The sequence below is a fragment of the Heterodontus francisci genome, chromosome 30 (assembly GCF_036365525.1).
Source record: "Heterodontus francisci isolate sHetFra1 chromosome 30, sHetFra1.hap1, whole genome shotgun sequence".
Lineage (NCBI taxonomy): Eukaryota > Metazoa > Chordata > Chondrichthyes > Heterodontiformes > Heterodontidae > Heterodontus > Heterodontus francisci.
In genome coordinates, this window is record NC_090400.1 from 46,409,209 (window position 1) to 46,428,796 (window position 19,588).

General features: G+C 42.1%; 1 protein-coding gene and 1 long non-coding RNA gene across 8 annotated transcripts in view; one reads left to right on the top strand and one right to left on the bottom strand.

The window, feature by feature from the left end:
* Nucleotides 1-15,426, top strand: part of LOC137346731 (uncharacterized) — a 32,460-nt gene extending 17,034 nt beyond the window's left edge. Inside the window, exon 3 of the long non-coding RNA XR_010968776.1 lies at nucleotides 15,331-15,426. This is a non-coding gene — a long non-coding RNA (uncharacterized lncRNA). The remainder of the gene's footprint in view (nucleotides 1-15,330) is intronic.
* The window catches only part of LOC137346729 (hepatocyte nuclear factor 1-beta-like), a 91,637-nt gene that overhangs the window by 68,281 nt on the left and 3,768 nt on the right, over nucleotides 1-19,588 (bottom strand). For 5 of the 7 annotated variants that reach the window (XR_010968769.1, XR_010968770.1, XM_068010492.1 and 2 more), the window contains exons 2-4: nucleotides 15,876-16,075; nucleotides 11,777-12,038; nucleotides 9,811-10,043 (exon numbers count right to left, since the gene is read on the bottom strand). Coding sequence is in view for 5 of the 7 variants with exons in the window: in XM_068010492.1 (XP_067866593.1) it covers nucleotides 9,811-10,043; nucleotides 11,777-12,038; nucleotides 15,876-16,075 (695 nt within the window). In the remaining 2 variants the exon portion in view is untranslated. The remainder of the gene's footprint in view (nucleotides 1-9,810; nucleotides 10,044-11,776; nucleotides 12,039-15,875; nucleotides 16,076-19,588) is intronic. The other 2 variants (XM_068010493.1, XM_068010490.1) reach the window with 1 other exon arrangement.

A 19,588-nucleotide genomic window follows, 5' to 3' on the forward strand; every position in this document is an offset into this window, starting at 1 on the left:
AGAGATACTCAAGGGCTGGACGTACTGCAGAGAAGAGACATAAGGCTGATCCCAATGTCAGGGGTTTGAGTTACCCGGAAGTCGAGGTAGACCTGGGCTTCCGCCTTGGAAAGGAGGTGTCCGAAAGGTGATCTCCTAGAGTTATATAAGAGTGTTAAGGGAAAAGAAAATATTTACCTGGAGCAACACTTTAAACTGAACTGCAGGAGCAGAACGAAGGAAACAAGCATTCAAACTCATAAAAGATCATTTAGGGACTGATAATGGGACATTTTTCTTCTCACAAAGACTGATCAATGTGTGGAATACACTTCTGAGTAGATTAGTGGAGGGGCAAACCCCAGAATCATTTAAGAAAGAACTGGGGGGACTTTTAAGATATCTCTGGATGGATGAATTAAAATAGGCCAAATGAACTCGATCCTCTCTAATCACCTTGTGAGCTTCGTGTTATGAAAGAATTAATCTGCTTATCTTAGATTGCCTCATAACATTGTTAAAATAGCATAGTGGAATTTATATGAATGCCTTTGTTATTAATATCATACAGTGTGGTGTCAAGACAAACACATATGACAGCAGGACCTGTTCCGTGACTGGCCATATCCAGTGTGGGCTGCTGCTGGTTGGGTTGGGAAATTGCAGACTCACAGCACTTGATTTTCTGCCTGTTAATTTAAATGGATGAAAACTGGGGACTGCATTTGCCAAACCACGGATCCCTGTGAATGTGGCTCAGTGCTGATAGCACTTAATTGGAGAATCGGGCCTACAGCAGCACAGTGCATAAGCGGCATACTATTGGGGACTATACCTTCTTAGCAAGCTGTGCTACGTATTGGATGAATATATTTATTTTTACCATATATATTTACTTTTTATTACATGCCCTCTTGCAAAACAGGACAGCACAACAAATCATCTGTTTGACACAGTAAAAAATGAAGCTTAAAGAAAATGCTGGTAGGCATAAATGGGAAGAAGGAGGGAAAGCTGACAGGCAGAGTCAGGGGTGTGTTACTGTCACAAAATATAAGTGGCATTGGCAGGGGTCTGTGAGCTGGTCACGCAACCACTCTCTCGATGAGAGAAGTTGAAAAGATCTGAGAGATGGAGGGAGCAAACACCTCAAAGGGAAAAGCTCTCAACTGTAAAACAATGGTGGGGGGGGAGTGAATGTTGGCTGGGTGGTAGTGCTGAACAGGCGATATCATATGGGCCATCTGTTATATACCCCGCTGGATATCCAGTTCTATTGAATTAGTGGAAATTGAATATTGGGTGAGGCATATAACAGGTGGCCAATACCATACCATCCATGTTATGCTACTGCTGACGGTGAATATTTACTTTTATGTGTTGGTACAAGCATTAATACAAAGAATTACAATGTGAGTGGCCCTCACCGGTAATGTACCTGCCTGGTACACAGAACAATGAATCTTAGCAATGTGCCTTAGGAACAGCTCCTATTAAACCTCCTTATTAGATTTTGTCAGCTACCTTACCAACTTAATTAAACAGTCCACTCCTCTTGCTTAATTCCAATTATATGATAATCCAAGTTTGTTATTAGCACTAACTTCACACTTTACTGCATTATGTATGTGGTTTAATTCAAATTATTCGATAATTCCATTTCTTTTTGGTGCATAAAACAGCTTTGAAGAGTAGATTATTCTTGAGGTGAGACAGAATTAAAATGTTTTAACATAGTACAGTTGAAACGCAAATGACTGTGGAGTGACAATGTCGATATGATTCAACCTGTTTACTGTAGAAAAGGGTTATTGAGGCTCACGGCTAAGCTAAGCGCCCAACCCAATGTCAAAGCAAGGCCCAAGTTTTAAAACGTTCATATATACTGGAGAAAAGCACACAGTGTGTAAAGCCCACAACAGCATGTGATACATTCTTATCACCTGTACATGGAACACAACATTCACTACACATATATGAGGCAACAATCACATGGGAACTTCCCATTGAACCACTGAAAATTTGAAAGATAAACCCAATAGCTACACGCACACTGTCATCCCCAACAAGCCCTTGTTGTAACCATGACAACACGCACATCATGGCAGTGACAAATCCTACAGAATCAGTAACAACAAGAATTTGTATTTATCTAGTGCCTTTAACATAACAAAAAGTCACAAGGTGCTTCACAGGAGCGTTATCAAACCATATTTTACACCAAGCCACGTAAGGAAATATTAGGGCAGATGACCAAAAGCTTGGTAAAAGAGGTAGGTTTAAGGACTGTCTTAAAGGAGGAAACAGAGAGAGGTGGAGAGGTATAGGGAGGGAATTCCAGAGCGTAGAGCCTTGGCAGCTGAAGGCACAGCCGGCTATCGTGGAGCAATTAAAATCAGGAATGCACAAGAGGTCAGAATTAGAGGAGCGCAGAGATCTCAGAGGATTGTTGGGCTAAAGGAGGTTACAGACATATGGAGGGGTGAGACCATGGAGAAATTTCAAAACAAGGATGAGAATTTTAAAATCAAGGAGTTGCTTAACCAGGAGCTAATGTATCTCAGGGAGCAGTACTCACTGGTGCTAAACAGAAAACTGCAAGTAATATTATACAAACTGAAACAACTTTGTACAAATACCACTTGCATATGAAACCAAATTAATCTGTCACCAAGCCCAAGTAATCACCCTCCACATCACATGCACGCCACCCTGTATTTTCCAAATGGAGATTTTTGTTAATGAATTACTATCAATAATTAATCTTGGCATTCAGATGATGAAGAGAAACTTCCCACAGTTGATTCTGCTGGTTTAAAGCTGCCAGCTGAATCACTCGATGAGATTACTGCCTAGTAAACCACCCTCATGTTGGTCTTCTTGAAGTCTGATTCTAGGAGACAGCTCCCAATCTTTATGTCATTAAGTTGGGTTTGCATAGACCCACATCACACTCACAGGCTGAGTTTCACCTGGGTCTACAAATCTGCTGCCAAGCTATGAAAATCAGAGTTATCATCAAAAATTCCAGGAGCCAATGGACAACTGCCAGGCTTCCAGACTTAAAGAAGATCTGTACAAAAGACAGCGCCAGTTATCCATTATTGATCTGCAACAAGTTCAATCGTTTCATTTTATATACAAGACTCTGTTCAGGTCTTTCCCTTTCTACAGAGCCCCACGTGCCATCAGAGTCAGGTACCCTGCTCCAGGCCCCCTGGCCGGGCTCCTCTGTAAATGCGTGCCAATTTCTCTGCAATTTTTACATCCCTTCATTTTAAGAAGGAGCCTGGTGTATGTCTCCTCACAGTGTGGGTTGTGGTCAGGTTCTGGTCACACAGGAAATACCAGAGACACAAGCATATATGTTACTTGTTTCATGGGATTGCTCGCCTTCATCTCCAACTCATCACATAACAGGTATCAAACCTGGACAGCTCTATTTTACACTGAGGAGTGCATTTCCCAGATAAACCAGGAGAGCTCTTTTTTGTTTTTCATAGTGGACTCCTTAGGTGTAATCCCACTGGCCGTAAATGTAGTTTAATTGAAGTTTTGCTATGAAGCTGCAAATAACCTCAGAATAGCAGATCTTGGTGTTCAGACTAGGATGAAGGAGCAGTGCTGAGAACAGATCAATCCAAAGCACCATGTTGAAGAAATTCATAAAGGAGAAACCAGCAGAGCAAGAAATGTAGGGAATTAAGTTGCCTTGACTTTATTGAGATTCATGACATGGTCTAAAGCTGTACCCCAGAGCAGAATCATTAGTGGGGCTTTTCGTGCAAAATGCTGTTAAAAAGTATAGTCACCAACAAAGAAACTTATAGTTACTGACTTCTCAATGGAACTCCCGCAGAAAGTCCACCCCAACATCTACTGGAGTTCCCCACCATATTTCCATTCGAAAGTCGATTCCAGCATCCATTGGAGTTATGCTGACTGCCCAGCTTAACTCCAGCATAAAATACACCCCAACATTCATTGGTCTTTAATTATAGTTTCTAGAACTAAATTTGCAGGTAAACAGCTCTAAAATAAAGGAAAGTGCTTTCCATTGGGGGACATGCCACTGAAACTGTGGATTGTTCACTGACACCTTTATGGCTTAAAACAATGCATTTAGTGCCACTATCAGTCTCTGCTTTCTCTTTAACCTGAAGGTTTGTAACTCCTGCTATATTTTATTTGTCTGCCCCAAGAGGCAATTTGATCTGTGCTTAAATGTCCCCAAAACTACTGAATTGAAATTTTCTTCTATTGGCTTGAAACTTTTTTCTATTTATTCACCAGATGTGGATGGCAAGGCCAGTATTTATCGCCCATTCCTAATTGCCTTTGAGAAGCTGGTGGTGAGCCACCTTCTTGAACAGCTACGGTCCTTGTGGTGTAGGTACACCCACAGCGCTGTTAGGGAGGGAGTTCCAGGATTTTGACCCAGTGATAGCGAAAGAACAGTGATATATTTCCAAGTCAGGATGGTGTGACTTGCAGGTGGTGGTGTTCCCATGTGCCTGCTGCCCTTGTCCTTCTAGGTGGTATAGAGGTCAAAGTTTGGGAGGTTGAAGAAGTCTTGGCAAGTTGCTGCAGTGCATCTTGTAGATGGTACACACAGCTGCCACTGTGTGCCAGTGGTGGAGGTGTTTAAGGTGGTGGAGTGGGTGCCAATCAAGCAGGCTGCATTGCCCTGGATGGTGTTGTGCTTCTTAAGTGTTGTTGGAGCTGCACTCACCCGGAAAAGGAGAGAGTATTCCATCACACTCCTGACCTGTGCCTTGTAGATAGTAGACAGGTTTTGGGGAGTCATGAGGTGATTAAGTCATTGCAAATTACCCAGCCTTTCACTTACTGTTGAAGCCATGATATTTATGTGGCTGGTCCAGTTAAGCTTTGGTGAATGGTGACCTAGGATGTTGATGGTGGGGGATTTGACAATGGTTATGCCATTGGAAGGTGGTTATAGACAATGAGACACCAGCACTGAAAACAGACCTTTCCAAACCCCCAGTTGTATAAAATTCAAACAGGATGAATTTGCAATTAAGAAATACAAGTGCAAATTGGAGTGAATTTCCTGGGCTTTGAAGGACAGATTGCCAGAGTTTACGGTTGTGAGTGATTGTAGAGCTGTAGGTTGGAAATCTCTGACTTCAGGCAATAATGCTACTTTGGATAAACTGTGGGTTCCACAAGATGACTGAATGGAGGAACCACAAATATATCGCTAGAAATCTGCCACACCTCACAAAGAAATTAAGGGCGGACAGGCTGATGAAACCAGAATTGCATGTGCCCAATGACTTCATTTCCTAGGCTTTTAAATGCAAACTTTGGGATCACCTAATCATAACTTCTGTTAAATCTCCTCTTCCTTCTACGTCTTTGCAACCTAATTAATGCCTTGTACTCTGGGCCCTCCCCAAGGCTCTCACTTTAAAATGTGTTTCTCACAAGCAACCAGCCAGAATCTTTTAGACATGTTAGCGTTACCTGATCCGTCATACAACCATGAAATGAGCCAAAGATAATGGGCCCTCCACTTTATTTTGTTCAGTTCAAAAAAAAAGCTTACTTATTTCCCACTTTCCAGTTCTAACCAAGGGCCTATACCAAAATGTTAACTTGTCATTTCCTTTTTCCAGCTGCATATTTCCAGTACTTTCTGTTCTACACAGAACCTTTGACCATTGAACCTGTTCTCTGCTGCAATACATAATGAATAGTTTCACTGTGTACTTTGTGAACTTACACTAAGAATTTATTTTAATGTTAGATGAAAGTGAGCTTTCTCACCTGCTCTCCTCATGTAGAAAAAAATAGCTGGCAGGGCAATGGGTAGAGTTTGCAGCCAGTCGCAGCTTGCATTACAACACAACAGTTGCTTTGCTGGCCATTCACACTCTGCAGTCACCTTCAGCAGACCAGCTGTGCAGTATAACTGTGTTCTAAAAGGTACTTAATAGTACTGAGCTTTACTGCAACAAAGGAACACTCTTATCAACAATTATTAACCATTTCTACCACACAGCTCATGCGGAAGTTAAATGATCTGACCCCAAATGCTAGTTGCAAAGGAAACTTCATAATCTGAAGGGTTATAATTAAGGTGAGTGATAGTTTGCCCAGTCATGTACAGTTTATAAATTTTAAAGAAGGAACACATCAGTGTTGAGTTACAGAAGTGTTAATACGCAAAGATACTCTGTACCTGTGTGCCCTGGGAAAAGTTAAAAAGACTAGAGTTCATTGACTTATTCATGCACTCCCCCGTCCTGCATTATTCATTTCCTGAGCTAATTTCCTCCTTTTTCGAGACCTAATCAATATCAGCACCAGTCCCCAGCAAATTCACAAATTCTCGCCTCCGACACGCCTGACCTTTCGAGACCCCTATCCCAATTCACAGACTGCATTAAGGAAGGACCATCATTCCTGGCTGGTAAAGGAGACCGCAGAATGGGCTGTCATCGCATCCCTTAGACTGGACAGCTCCTGCTGGCTGAGTCTGGAGCTCGGAGCAGAAAGGGGCAGCCCTTAACCGCCTTGCAGAATAAAGATAAATGAACATGGATACAATTCTACAAATGCAGCCCCCTAATATAAAAAAACAAAGGATGTCATGCAGTGACTGAGTACACACTGGAAGTATAGGAGAGATCAAAGGGGAACATGACTCATTCAAAGAGCTTGCTTAATTTTCAATTAAGCATGCATAATGGACACAATGCCATGACAACACGGACTGCATGCTGTTGCATTATTTTAGCCTGAGTGCGACACTGAAAACAGCTGATTTTGCTGACAATGTGCTTGTAGGGCGTCTTGTAACTGAGTGGCCTATGACACCTAGTCAGGATCAGCAAAATGAGCTCCTCCCCACCCACCCAAACGCACCCACCCCCCACCCCCCCCCCCCCCCCCACCCCGCAAACACTCTTCATACTTGGACAGCGACCTCACGTTGACCTCCCCGCGACCCCACTGCTTGCCAGGTCCCTTTGTTTGGATCAGTGGCTTGCTGACTTTAGTGTGTAGATTGCAGGTACAAGAACAATATGGATTGTTTTCCGATCTCTTCAGAATCACAATGACATTTGCACTATCACTCACTCAACTTTTATTGGTTCGTTTCTATGCTTTTTTTTCCACACTGTCTTTTTTTTTCAATCTATTTTTCTTCACTAATTTTACTTTACAACTTGTTTCCCCGCCAACCTCACCCTAATTTTCTCCCCTGCCCTCTCCAGAGAGTGCTCACTCACGCTGAGGCACAGTATGGTGACCAACAGTAGCCATTCTGTGCTTTGTCTTAATGGCCATTCATCACATCTGACCTCAGGGCCCTGCACACACTCCTGACAACTCCCAAGGTTCGGTTATATGGTGCCTGCTTACACTCTTTCACTTCTTCAGACCTGGCTCTTTGCCCCACTACAGAATCCACCCCCACATGAGTGTAGAGTTCAATCTAGCAGCTCCAAACACATTAGTCCCACTTATGACACAGAACACCCAACAGTACGGTTCGGGGTTGCAGGCTGAGTTATATTAGCGGATGGGCAGAAACTGCTGTGTTCCCACCCCCACCAGCCGCATGCTATTTTAACTGCCAGCATTCTAGCTGCATAGAGGCCGCCCATCAGAGACTGGTGGGGACATAATTAATCGGTGCAGTAGTTTTAATGTCAAATCCTGGGAGACTAGCAGTGCCGAAGCTGCCAGTGATACCAGCAATGTGATACCAGCCACAGCGCCGAAGCCGCCAGTGATACCAGCCATGTGATACCAGCCACAGTGCCAAAGCTGCCAGTGATACCAGCCATGAGGCAGCACTCTGGTCAGAGGGGTGATGGTAAATTAATTTTTGGAGGGATTCATTGGGGGCTAATCTAAGCCCCCTGAAGGAGTCCTTGGGCCTCCCTTGCCACGATTTAGGCCCTCCCTCCTCCGACCACCATCTTTACAAACCCCCACCTACAGTACCTATCTAATGTCGGGAATCATTCCCTTAGGTCCCTGGCAATGACCTACCCCAATCCTTGATGCTATTCCAGCTAGCTTTGTGAGGGAGACCAACAAGCAGCATTAAAAGGAGGCCACGAGATTAAGAACAGCCCAGGGCTTCATGATGACTAGTCTGTATGGTCCCCATCCATACCAAACCCACACTCATCATCCCCCACCCACCCACACTGCCTGAACCAAACCCACCACAAGTTCAAATCAAGGCTATCAGTTTTAACTATGTTTATTACATTGAGCAAAGCTCTCATTGCTGTTTGTGGGATCTTGCTGTGCACAGATTGGCTCCTGCATTTCCTACGTTACAACAGTGATTACCTTTCAAAAGTACTTAATTAGCTGTAAAGTGCTTTGAGGTTACAAAAGCTGTGATATAAGTGCGAAGTCTTTCTCTTATGCCCATATTGCAAGCAAGCTGGGGTCTTCAGTAGTCACTGAGAAGTGGAAGATGTCACATCCATGCATCTCAATCAACTGGAAGCAACAAAGGTTGTTGGGAATTGCATTGGGACCCAATATCAAACCGCTGCCCCTTGTTTGAATTCTCTAATGATCTGCCAGCAGAACAACACTTGGGGCCAGAATTATATTGGAGGCTTCAGAATTGAAACTGTCTTTAACCTACAACGTTTTATCTGCACTGGCAGTGTGACCCTAGTCACCTGGAATAAGTCAGTCTGTTTCTTCAGTGCTGATTTTCTCTTAATATTATTGGTTTTCCAGTAAAGAACCAGGGACCTAAAACTAATGATAAAGAACTAGGATCCCTCATATATGGTTATTGTGTTGTGGATTTAAAGGTATGTTGCCCTCCTTGTGGTGCCTTGCATGAGATACAATGAAGAAACCCCTTTTGTTACCAATTGTGTCTGCCGATAATATTGCTATGCAGTACTTCAAACAAAAATAAACAGAACTTCACAAAGCTTCATTGCGATAGTTGGTGTTACACCAGATACATGCTTCATTCTGTCAGTGGCCCAGGGTGACCCATCATTTAATTTTCATTCCATCCACATGAGAATGTACCTGATCTCCACTGCCCCAACCCCCCCTCCCAATTTGCTTCTTTATTTAGAATAGCGTAGATGCTACATTTCAACTACGACAGGTCTGTAAGGATCGTACATCCTTAGAAACTTATTCCATATTCTTGCTCAGTTTCTAGTCTAGTTGATTAGTTTAGAATTGGTATGTGTTTTGAATTAAACTCCTAATGCAGAGTAAATGGCCATCAATTGCTCTCATACTTTTTAGCAAAAAAATGATGGAAACCATATTGAAATCCAAACTAAGAGATATACGTACACTTTTTGTCAAAGAATGGTTTGTAAAAGGTCCAGCAAGCACAAACATTCATGTGTTAAACTTTTAACAGCTTTTAATGGTGAGATTTAAAACAACAATTTCCCTCCCTGTGACTGCTATCAAACCATACACCTCTCGACTGCCCCACTTTGGCTGGTAAGGCCCACCATTTAAAAGTTAATAAGACAAGTTAATAAACTCAGCTGCCTCTCCAGGGGTAATGTTACCCTCACTCATCAAGCAGGAATGTTGCTTTACACTTCACGCAATAATACTCTCAAGTGATTTCAATGGAGAGTAAAATTGGACGGGGTTTGAAACCCAGTGTTGCACCCAATCTCATTAGCCCCCTGACAGGCAGGTTAGATTAAAATTGCCCCGGGAGAGGTTCTATAACAAATCATATTTCTCACCCGGCCAAGTGCAGACGTGAATTCCACCTTTGTGACACATTGCACATTGAGACAGTACACTGGCATAAAGCAATGGGCAACAGCTTACCGTGCTTACTTGAGGGGGATGAGTTTGGCTGTGGGTGGTGTGGAGAGCTGTGAGACAGCAGCGGGTTCATGTTGTGTGATTGAACACTGTATGCGTCCATGGCAAGTTTCTGACGGAAAGCCTCTTCCTTCCTCCGGTTGGCAAACCAGTTATACACTCTGACTTCTGTAACCAGATTTGATCCCAGTCCATGTGCTTTAGAAGGGGAGACCCCACGTTGTATGCATTCAGCTCTGAGGTGAGAAGTGATAGTCATGCTTTAAATAGCTTATCCAAGTACTCTTGAATGTAATTTTACCATTAAAATTGCGTAATTATATCACATACAGTCACTTAATCCATTTTAACCATATAAAAATGCATTTGATTACACAAATATAAAATTTCACTAAACATAAATGTGGATTAAAGCATAGCACAGACTTATTGATAAAAACTCTTTAGGACACAAGACCTTTTCACCTGTACAAAGGAATTTGGATCGTGAGGACTGAGTTCAGAATCAAGATTTCTCTCAAATTTCAAATATGAAACTTAAATCCTTCTGCTTTTCTCTGTCTTTTTCTCTGAAGATTCTGGCTGTAGTTTTCTGCTCTTGCAGCCACAGCTGTCTATTTCTTGTCTATTAAAGTGAACAAGTGGACAATTGAAGGCTGGTGAATGCAAGAGAGACAAACCCAGTAGTTTTTCCTAACAGAAAGCACAGGTGGCACCACTGGTGGAACAGGCTGAGATGAACTAACGAGCCTGATAGTGTTGCATGAGGGAGATGAATTAAATATAGATAATCACACCAGAAGAGAGAGAATCTGGAGGAGTGAATGTTTTAATCAGTTAAAACAAGTGTCCTATCGAGATTTATTAAAAACTACATTTTCTAATACCCCTAATACCCAATACTAAATACCCCCACCCACAAAAACATGAAAGTTATATTTTCCTATGTAACGCTGGATTGATTCAACGGAAAAACGATAGAGTCCTTCATTTTCAACAAATACATCTCTGGATCAGTCAGAAACATGAACAAATAGGTAACAAAGTCTACTGGTCCACAGGTACAGTATTTACTTTAAAGTAACCTTTTCTTAATAACTGCACTGATAGTAAATCAACACCTTTACAATGTTGGGCTCAATAACCAGCCACAAATACATTATCAGCACTCATTGGTTACACAAAAATATTGCCTCTCTCAAAAAAGCACCACAATAGGAGACAGAAATATACAAATAAAGTTCAACGTTAATGATAAGACTGTGTCATTATTTTATCTGGAATATTAACACTCATAGCAAGCTTCAATTTGAACCAATCAGTGTGAAACTCCTGATTCAGTTTTGCCCAGAGGATGGGTGTCGCTGACTAAATTCTATTAAGAATCTAAAGTAGAATATTTTGCTTGTATCAGAAATTACATTGGCTGAAACAATCATTTCAGTTTGACAATATCATGATTGCATTCACATTATATGATCAAAAATAAGACAAAGTGACATCAGCACAGGGGCCACTGTTAACAAGCAAAACGTTGGTTTTATAAAGATTGTAATGCGTCTTTGAAGTAGATTGCATTGGTTTGTGTAGAGTAAAGCCACTCTACCTGTATTCATTTCCTGCCCCATCTAATTTTCTCCTCTTTTCTGAATTTGCTGACTCACAACACGGTACAGTTCACAGGGCTGGCAACCCTCTGAGAACACAGCCGAGACTGATCCTGTCCTCACCCGATGGGCTTTGCAGGCAAGAGCCACTGGATGAGGAGTGAGAACCCAGGCTGATTTCTCCCCTCCCCCACTCCTGATGTCAATGGTTGTACTCCTACTGTGATTATTGCGATGATCAACTGACTCAGCACTGGTCAGGTATCAAACTAGGATCCTTCCACACTCGGCTGTGTACTTACTAACTGAAATTCCAAGGATAACAGTGCATATTTTTGAATTATCAGCTTATCACTGCTTACCGGTTGCATTCCTCCACTAGTGCCTCCCGTTCCTCCTTGCTGGGGTTCTTCTGCCTCTCATAAGCCTGGTACAATATTTGCTGGGATGCTGGTCCCCATTTAAACCTGTTGCGACGCATCTTCTTGTTGGCAGGTTCAGTGCCCACCTCCGAGGCCTGCCCCTGGTCTTGCTGATTGAATTCTGGAAAGAGAAACAGCAGCTGATCTGGCCTGCTTTTGTCTGTCATATTGTTTCCAGTATTCTGGATAGTCTGGTTGAATTCTGAAAGAGAAAGGGTAGATTTGACCCAGCCTATACACAACAGGAAAAGCTGATTTATATATTATTTAAAAAAAAAATTCATGACAAGAGTCCAAAAACAGTCACAATCAAATCTCATCAACCAAGACTACAGAATGAAAACTTAAGGTGGAAACGCAGCACTGCTTTCTGTTGCCATCTGTAGCTTGTGGGTTGTTATTGGATTTATTCGTATTATTACATTATCTTAGAGTAAAGCAATGTAAAGCATGGTGTAATTAATAGCGATAGGCTGGAACCAAATTCAGTAATATTTCAAAGCTAGTGTCTTATTAGGCTGAAGGAAGATACATAGAACCACATAGAATTTACAGTACAGAAACTGGCCATTCGACCCAAATGATCTATGCTGGTTTATGCTCCACATGAGTCTCCTCCCACCCGACTTCATCTAACCCTATCTGTATCCCTCTATTCCTTTCTTCCTCACGTACTTATCTAGTTTTCCCTTCAAGGCATCTATACTATTCATCTCAACCAATCCATGTGGTAATGTTCCACATTGTAACCACTCTCTGAGAAAAGCGATTTCTCCTGAATTCATTGTTGGATTTATTACTGACTATCTTATATTCATGGCCCCAAGGTTTGGTCTCCCTCACAAGTGGAAACATCTGTACGTCTATGGTTCTACAACTACAGATAAAATTCTACAGTTTTCACTAGGAACCAAAAGTGTTGACACAGGAAGTCAGCTGTAGTAAAATATTAGTATTTATTACTCTTTATAAGTGGTATTTCTTTTTGTTCTGAACTCATTGTGATGTTGCACAGGGCAATTTTAACCAAACTGTGCCTTATCCCAATCTCAAAAGAGTACGCTCTGCTGAACTAGTGCACTTTTCACACCAGCCATCCCTATGGCCTCTCTTAGTGAGACTGGTGTTTTGGAGTCAAACGTTTACAGTCATGGACAGTTTGTGCGATGACCTGGGATATTTCTCAAAACCATTTCTAAAAGATTTTTCCATAAGGCAGAAGGGATAACTAGACCCTCTTCACCGTCCTGTTAATGTTTGCCATTGAAGATTTCTATAAATATACATTTTCAAAAGCTGGAATGCAACATTTTTATGCTGAATGGGTCAAAATCCAGACAGTTCCATACACTGCATAACCATTATGTATATGGATCTTAGTAATGGAACCTAATGACAAATCTATTTTATTGTAGAACAAGGAAATGGCATGTCATCAGTTATTGACTATACAAGATCTGCTAGAGTGGAGAATATGCAGTGAGGAGAAATGGGAAATTTACAGCAGGTATCTTAACAGATCCCAGTACTTCTAATCTAGGAAGTGCCTGTCAATGCAATGATATAGCCTTAGTGTCTAGATGTCTTCAGAGACTAAACCTTGATGAGGAAGTTTTACAATCGAGAATTTTATGTTGATGTTCTTAGAAGAAAACTAAATGAATAGAAAAATAAGGAAATATTGGTAATTAATAAAGTCCCATTTTGGTAGTTAAATATAAATGTTCTTTCTTTGTGACTTAAGCTAAATAATGGTTTAAGCAGCCTTATCATGAACATTAGAAGAGGTTTTCCCAATGCAATGTAGTTGTAAGATGAAGGAGTATTTCTAGATGACTGAAAATATAAAGCAACATTTAAAAATATATTATCTCAATTTGCTATCTTTTTCAATTTCCAATGGGCCAATATGTTGAGTTGAATTGTTTTAATCACATACTTTATATAAGAGTGTAATAGATGGCAACAATCAGTTGCATATTCAGTTGGGTGATACTAACCTGACTGAATGGCTTCTGTTAGCAGAAGTCCAAGATTGAGTTACTGCCTTAATTTTTTTTATTCGTTCCTGGGATGGGGGCGTCGCTGTTTAGGCCAGCATTTATTACCCCTCCCTTATTGCCCTCGAGAAGGTGGTGGTGAGCTGCCTTCTTAAACTGCTGCAGTCCATGTGGGGTACAGGGCTGTTAGGAAGGGAGTTCCAGGATTTGACCCAGCGACAGTTTTTGTTGTTTTCATATATATAAAGTGTATTTTCTTTCTAAAAAAAAATGTTAATTAAGAAATGCTATTCAGCATGTTTATGACGGAAATGGAGTATGTGTGTAAAAAAACAAGGTGAAAACAACCTAAGCACCTGACAACATTTGTTTATTATTGAAAAGTTTAGTCCAATCATGCAAAAAAGCACCAAGGCTAAAATGAAGATGGGATCAATCAAGAGATGGTGATTACATGATTTCAAGCCTGCATTTTAAAAGCATGTAAAACTATAGAAGAAAGACTGAGGAAAATGAAGAGATATTGTTGACCATTTTGTGACCATTATTTTACACCAGATGCATTTGGAACTTGTGTTTATTGCACCAGCTTAACTTCAAGGTGTTGCACGCCTTTCAAATACGTTATAACCTGTGATATTCCACATGATAGACACAAGTTCAGTTCACAACACCTTTTCTGTTTTATTTTCTGTGTTGTTTTTGTAAGGAATGCATGTTATGGCAGATTGTAGCAGATGGCAAGCTCCATATTTAAATAGTGGGATCTGAAATGTTATTGTACCATGTTGGTTGCATTAATGAGATGCCGACTTTATTTAATTGTGTGTTGCGGACCCTGAATTTATATTACACACTATTCCATTTTTCCCCTGACAATAGATTACTGGCAATTAAATTGCACACCATATCATAACTATTCAGCTGTATCAAAAATACAGGTTGCTATATTGTTTTGAAAAAGTCTTGTTTTTTTCCCAGAGCTACTGTGATAATAGCAGAGAAATGTTCTGATGAACTGTGTTTTGGCTCTGCACCTCCATGAGATAGACAAAGAGAGTGACGGAGGATATAATTTCAGTAAACTAGTCTGCCTTTCTAAACCAATAAAGTGGATACCGTGGGTTTATTTCAGTAAATTGTCCCAATGTTATTTGCTTTCAAACAATCTTTCCTGTTATTATTATTTCCTATGTTACTATGGGGAAACCACTGAAGTGCAAAAAGTGCATGGTGGAAAATGGTTCACAAGATCACAAGACAATTAGAGAGGAGCAAGGCCACTTTGCCCACCTTTGTCTACCTAGCCAGAATTACCCTAAATTCCTCCCATTCCAATTTGGCTCCTAAATGATCCCAGGGTTCCCACTTTCATGACTCTATCCAGGGTCAATTTCTCCTGTTGATCACTTACTGTATGATAAAGAATTTCCTGGTATCAGTCCCTAACTTGCCTTTTACTAAATCTGTGTCCCTTCATCCTATTCTGGCAAGGGAGAACGAGATGTGTTTCTGGAGAAAGATGGGATTGAAGGATGTGGTGAGAAGGCAGGACGATATATCTGCGATCAAGCAGCAAAGGGGCAGGCTTATTAGGCAAGTGATCCTTTCCTATACCTTTCTACATTGCCTTTCATTCCTAAATACAACGTATGCAAACCGGACAAGTGATTGAAATCGCAAATTCCCTGAGTTTCAATATTTACCAGAGGTAGCACGATTTACCACCCCAGTATTGTAATTCTGCATGAGCAAATCCCCGAAGTAGTGAGAATGCCGGTTTCTGAATGGTTGGGATAAATTACTTGTCTTGTGTATAAGAAATGCCAATTCTATGTTATAATATATCCACCCGAATGTATAAAATCACCTAGAAGTGAAAGCGCCTGAACAGACCAAAACCTGAAACTAAAACTTTTTTTGGAGAATGGCTAAACTCTTCACATTTTTTATTCACGCATGTGGTTATATTTGAAAAGAATGTACACTTGCAGTAACGCTTGCGCATCACAGCAGCTTTTTGGAGTGACTGCACTTACGTCTCTGAATCTCTTGCTGCTTCCTAATGTACCAGGTGTATAGAGCAGCTCGCTTCTGATTTTTCATTGGGGTGCCCTTGTTGAGATGTTGCGAGAGGTGAGACTGATTGAGACCCGTCACGTCCACCACTTCCCTTTGCGGAATGTTGTGCTGCTGCATGTAACCTTTGATCATCTTCGCCGCTCGCCACGGGTCTTCCCTAGCGAGTCATCAAATAGACATATTACATTTTAAACAATCAGCTTCATCGTCATTAACAGAAGATTGCAAGGAAAACCTGCGACTTCCCTGCAAGCAGCCGAAAAATCCACAACAACCAAAATCTGAGAATTGTCACATTTTAAAGGGATTACTGTAGGGTTAGTATAAATGGGTGGTTGATGGTCGGCACAGACTCGGTGGGCCGAAGGGCCTGTTTCAGTGCTGTATCTCTAAATAAATAAAATAAAACACGACTTTTTTTTAGTAACTCACTCGCACTCATCTAAGTACCTGTGGGGAAAATGCCAGAGCAACAAACTGTTATCGAAATTGTAGGGAAAGTCACAGATTTGTACTTAAAATAGGCATCGCTCTGAGAATTCTCCCTCATTTTACTTGAGGTGGGCACTGCACACTGCACCTCTCACCATTACGTTAATATTGCTTTTTTAAATTCATTCGTGGGATGTGGATGGCGCTGGCTGGGCCAGCATTTATTGCCCATCCCTAATTGCACTTGAGATGGTGGTGGTGAGCCGCCTTTTGAACCGCTGCAGTCTATGTGGTGTAGGTACACCCACAGTGCTGTTAGGGAGGGAGTTCCAGGATTTTGACCCAGCGACATTGAGGGAATATATTTCCAAGCCAGGATGGTGTGTGACTTGGGAGGGGAATTTACAGGCGATGGTGTTCCCATGCTTCTGCTGTCCTTGCTCTTCTAGGTGGTAAAGGTAGCAGGTCTGGAGGCTGCTGCTGAAGGACCCTTGGCGAATTGTTGCAGTGAATCTTCTAAATGGTATACATTTCAGCGCAATGTGCCAGGAGTGGAGGGAGTGAATGTTTAAGGCTGTGGATGGGCTGGCAATCAAACGAGCTGCTTTATCCTGGATGGCACTAGGTTTCTTGAGTATTGGAGTTGCACACACCAAAGCAAGTGGAGATACACTCATCATACTTGTACCTTGTAGATGGTGGAAAAGTTTGGAAGAGTCAGTAAGTGAGTGACTCGACAGTAAATACCCAACCTTTGACCTGCTCCTGAAGCCACAGTATTTATGTGGCTGGTCCAATTAAGTTTCTGATCCATGGTAATCCCTAGGATGTTAATTGTGGGGGTTTCGGTGATGGTAATGCCATTGAATATCAAGGGAAGGTGGTTAAACTTTCTCTTGTTGGCGATGGTCATTGATTGACAGTTGTGTGGCACAAATGTTACTTGCCACGTGTCAGCCCAAGCCTGAATATTGTCCAGGTCTTGTTGCATGCAGGTATAGACTGCAGCATTATCTGTGGAGTTGCAAATGGAAGTGGGCACTGCAATCATCAGTGAATGCCACCACTTTTGACCTTGTGATTGGAGGGAAGGTCATTGATGAAGCAGTTAACGATGGTTGGACCTAGAACACTTCCCTGGGGATCTCCTGCAGCAATGTCCTGGGGCTGAGATGATTGGTCTGCAACTACCAGAATCATCTGCCTTTGTTCTAGATATGACTCCAGCAGGTGGAAAATTTTCCCTCTGATTCCATTGCCTTCAATTTCACTCGAGCTCCTAGGTGACACATTCAGTCAAATGCTGCCTTGAGGTCAAAGGGCAGTCACTTTCATCTTACCTCAGAAATTCAGCTCTTTTGTCCATGATTGGATCAAGGCTGCAATGAGGTCTCAAGTCAAGCGATCCTGGCAGAACCCAAACTAAGCATTAGTGAGCAGTTTATTTGTGGCTAAGTGCCCCTTCATAGCACATGCAGTGAAACCTTTCATCAGTTTGCTGATGATTGAGAGTAAACTGATGGGGTTGTAATTAATCAGATTGGATTTATCCTGCTTTTTATGGATAGGACATATCTGGGCATTTTTTCACTTTGTCGGGTAGATGCTAATGTTGTAATAGTACTGGAACAGCTTGGCTAGAGGCACAGGTAATTCTGGAGCACAAGTCTTCAGCTATGCAGCCAGGATGTTGTCAGGCCTATAGCTTTTGCTGTATCCAGTGTGCTCATCCATTCTTGATATCACATGGAATGAATCAAATTGATTGAAGACTGGCTTCTGTGTTGCCGTAAACCTCAGGAATAGGCAGAGGTGTTCATCCACTCGGCCTTCTGGCTAAAGATGTTTGCAAACACTTCAGCCTTGTCTTTTACACTCATGAGAATTGGGATGTTCTCCTTCCATTGGCTGCATATTTGTCCACCACTCTTCACAACTGAATGTGGCAAGACTCCAGAGCTCTTATCTGATCCATTGGTTGCGTGGTTGTTTAGCTCTGTCTATAGCATGCTGCTTTTGTTGGTTATCATGCACGTAGTCCTGTGTGGTAGCTTCACCAGGCTGGCACCTCATTTTTAGGTATGCATGATGCTGCTCCTGGCATGCTCTCCTTCACTCCTCATTGAACCAAAGTTGGTTTCCTGGCTTGATGGTAATGGCAGAGTGAGAGATATGCTGGGCCATGAGGTTACAGATTGTGGTGGAATACAATTCTGCTGCTGATGGCCAACAGCACCTCATGGATGTTCAGTTTTGAGCTTCTTAATCTGTTCAAAATCTATCCCATTTAGCATGGTGGTAGTGCCACACAACAGGATGGAAGATGTCCTCAGGGTGAAGATGGGACTTTATCTCCACAACAACTGTGTGGTGATTACTCCTACCAATACTGCCTGTGACAGGTAAATTGGTGAGGACAAGGTCAAGTAAGTTTTTCCCTTGTGTTACTTCTCTCACCACCTGATGCAGGCCTCATCTGGCAGCTCTGTCCTTCGGGACTCGGCCAGCACCGTCAGTAGTGGTGCTACTGAGCCACTGTTGGTGATGCGCATTAAAGCACCTCAGCCAGAGAACATTCTGTGCCATTGTTGCCCTCAGTGCTTCTTCTGAGTGGTGTTCAACATGGAGGAGTACTGATCAGCTGAGGGAGGGTGGTAGGTGGCAATCAGTAGGAGGCTTCCTAGCCCAGGTTCGACCTGATGCCATGAAATGTCATGATGTCAGGAGTCAATATTGCAAACTCCCAAGGGTCACTCCCTCCCGGCTGCATATCACTGTGATGCCACCTCGGGTGTGTCTGTCCTGCCAGTGGGACAGGATGTACCCAGGAATGGCAATAGAGGAGTCTGCAAAGTTGGCTGAAAGCTATGGTTCTGAGAGTATGACTATGTCAGGCTCTTGCTTGACTGGTCTGTGAGACAGCTCAACCAATTCTTGCACAAGTCCCCAGATATTAGTGAGGTGGACTTTCCAGGGTTGACTGGGCAGGGTGTGCCTTTGTCATCTCCAAATCTGATGCTTAGGTCAATGCCGGTGGTCGGTCCAACCTTATTCTTATACTTTGAGCAACTGAGTGAAGTTAGGCCTTTTCAGAGGGCAGTTAGGAGTGAACCACATTGCTGTAGGTCTGGAATCACACATAGGCCAGACGGAATAAAAGGGTGGAAAATATTGAACTATTGAAATATTGAACAATATTGAAATATTGAACAGCAAACCGACGTGATAATAGCCTCGA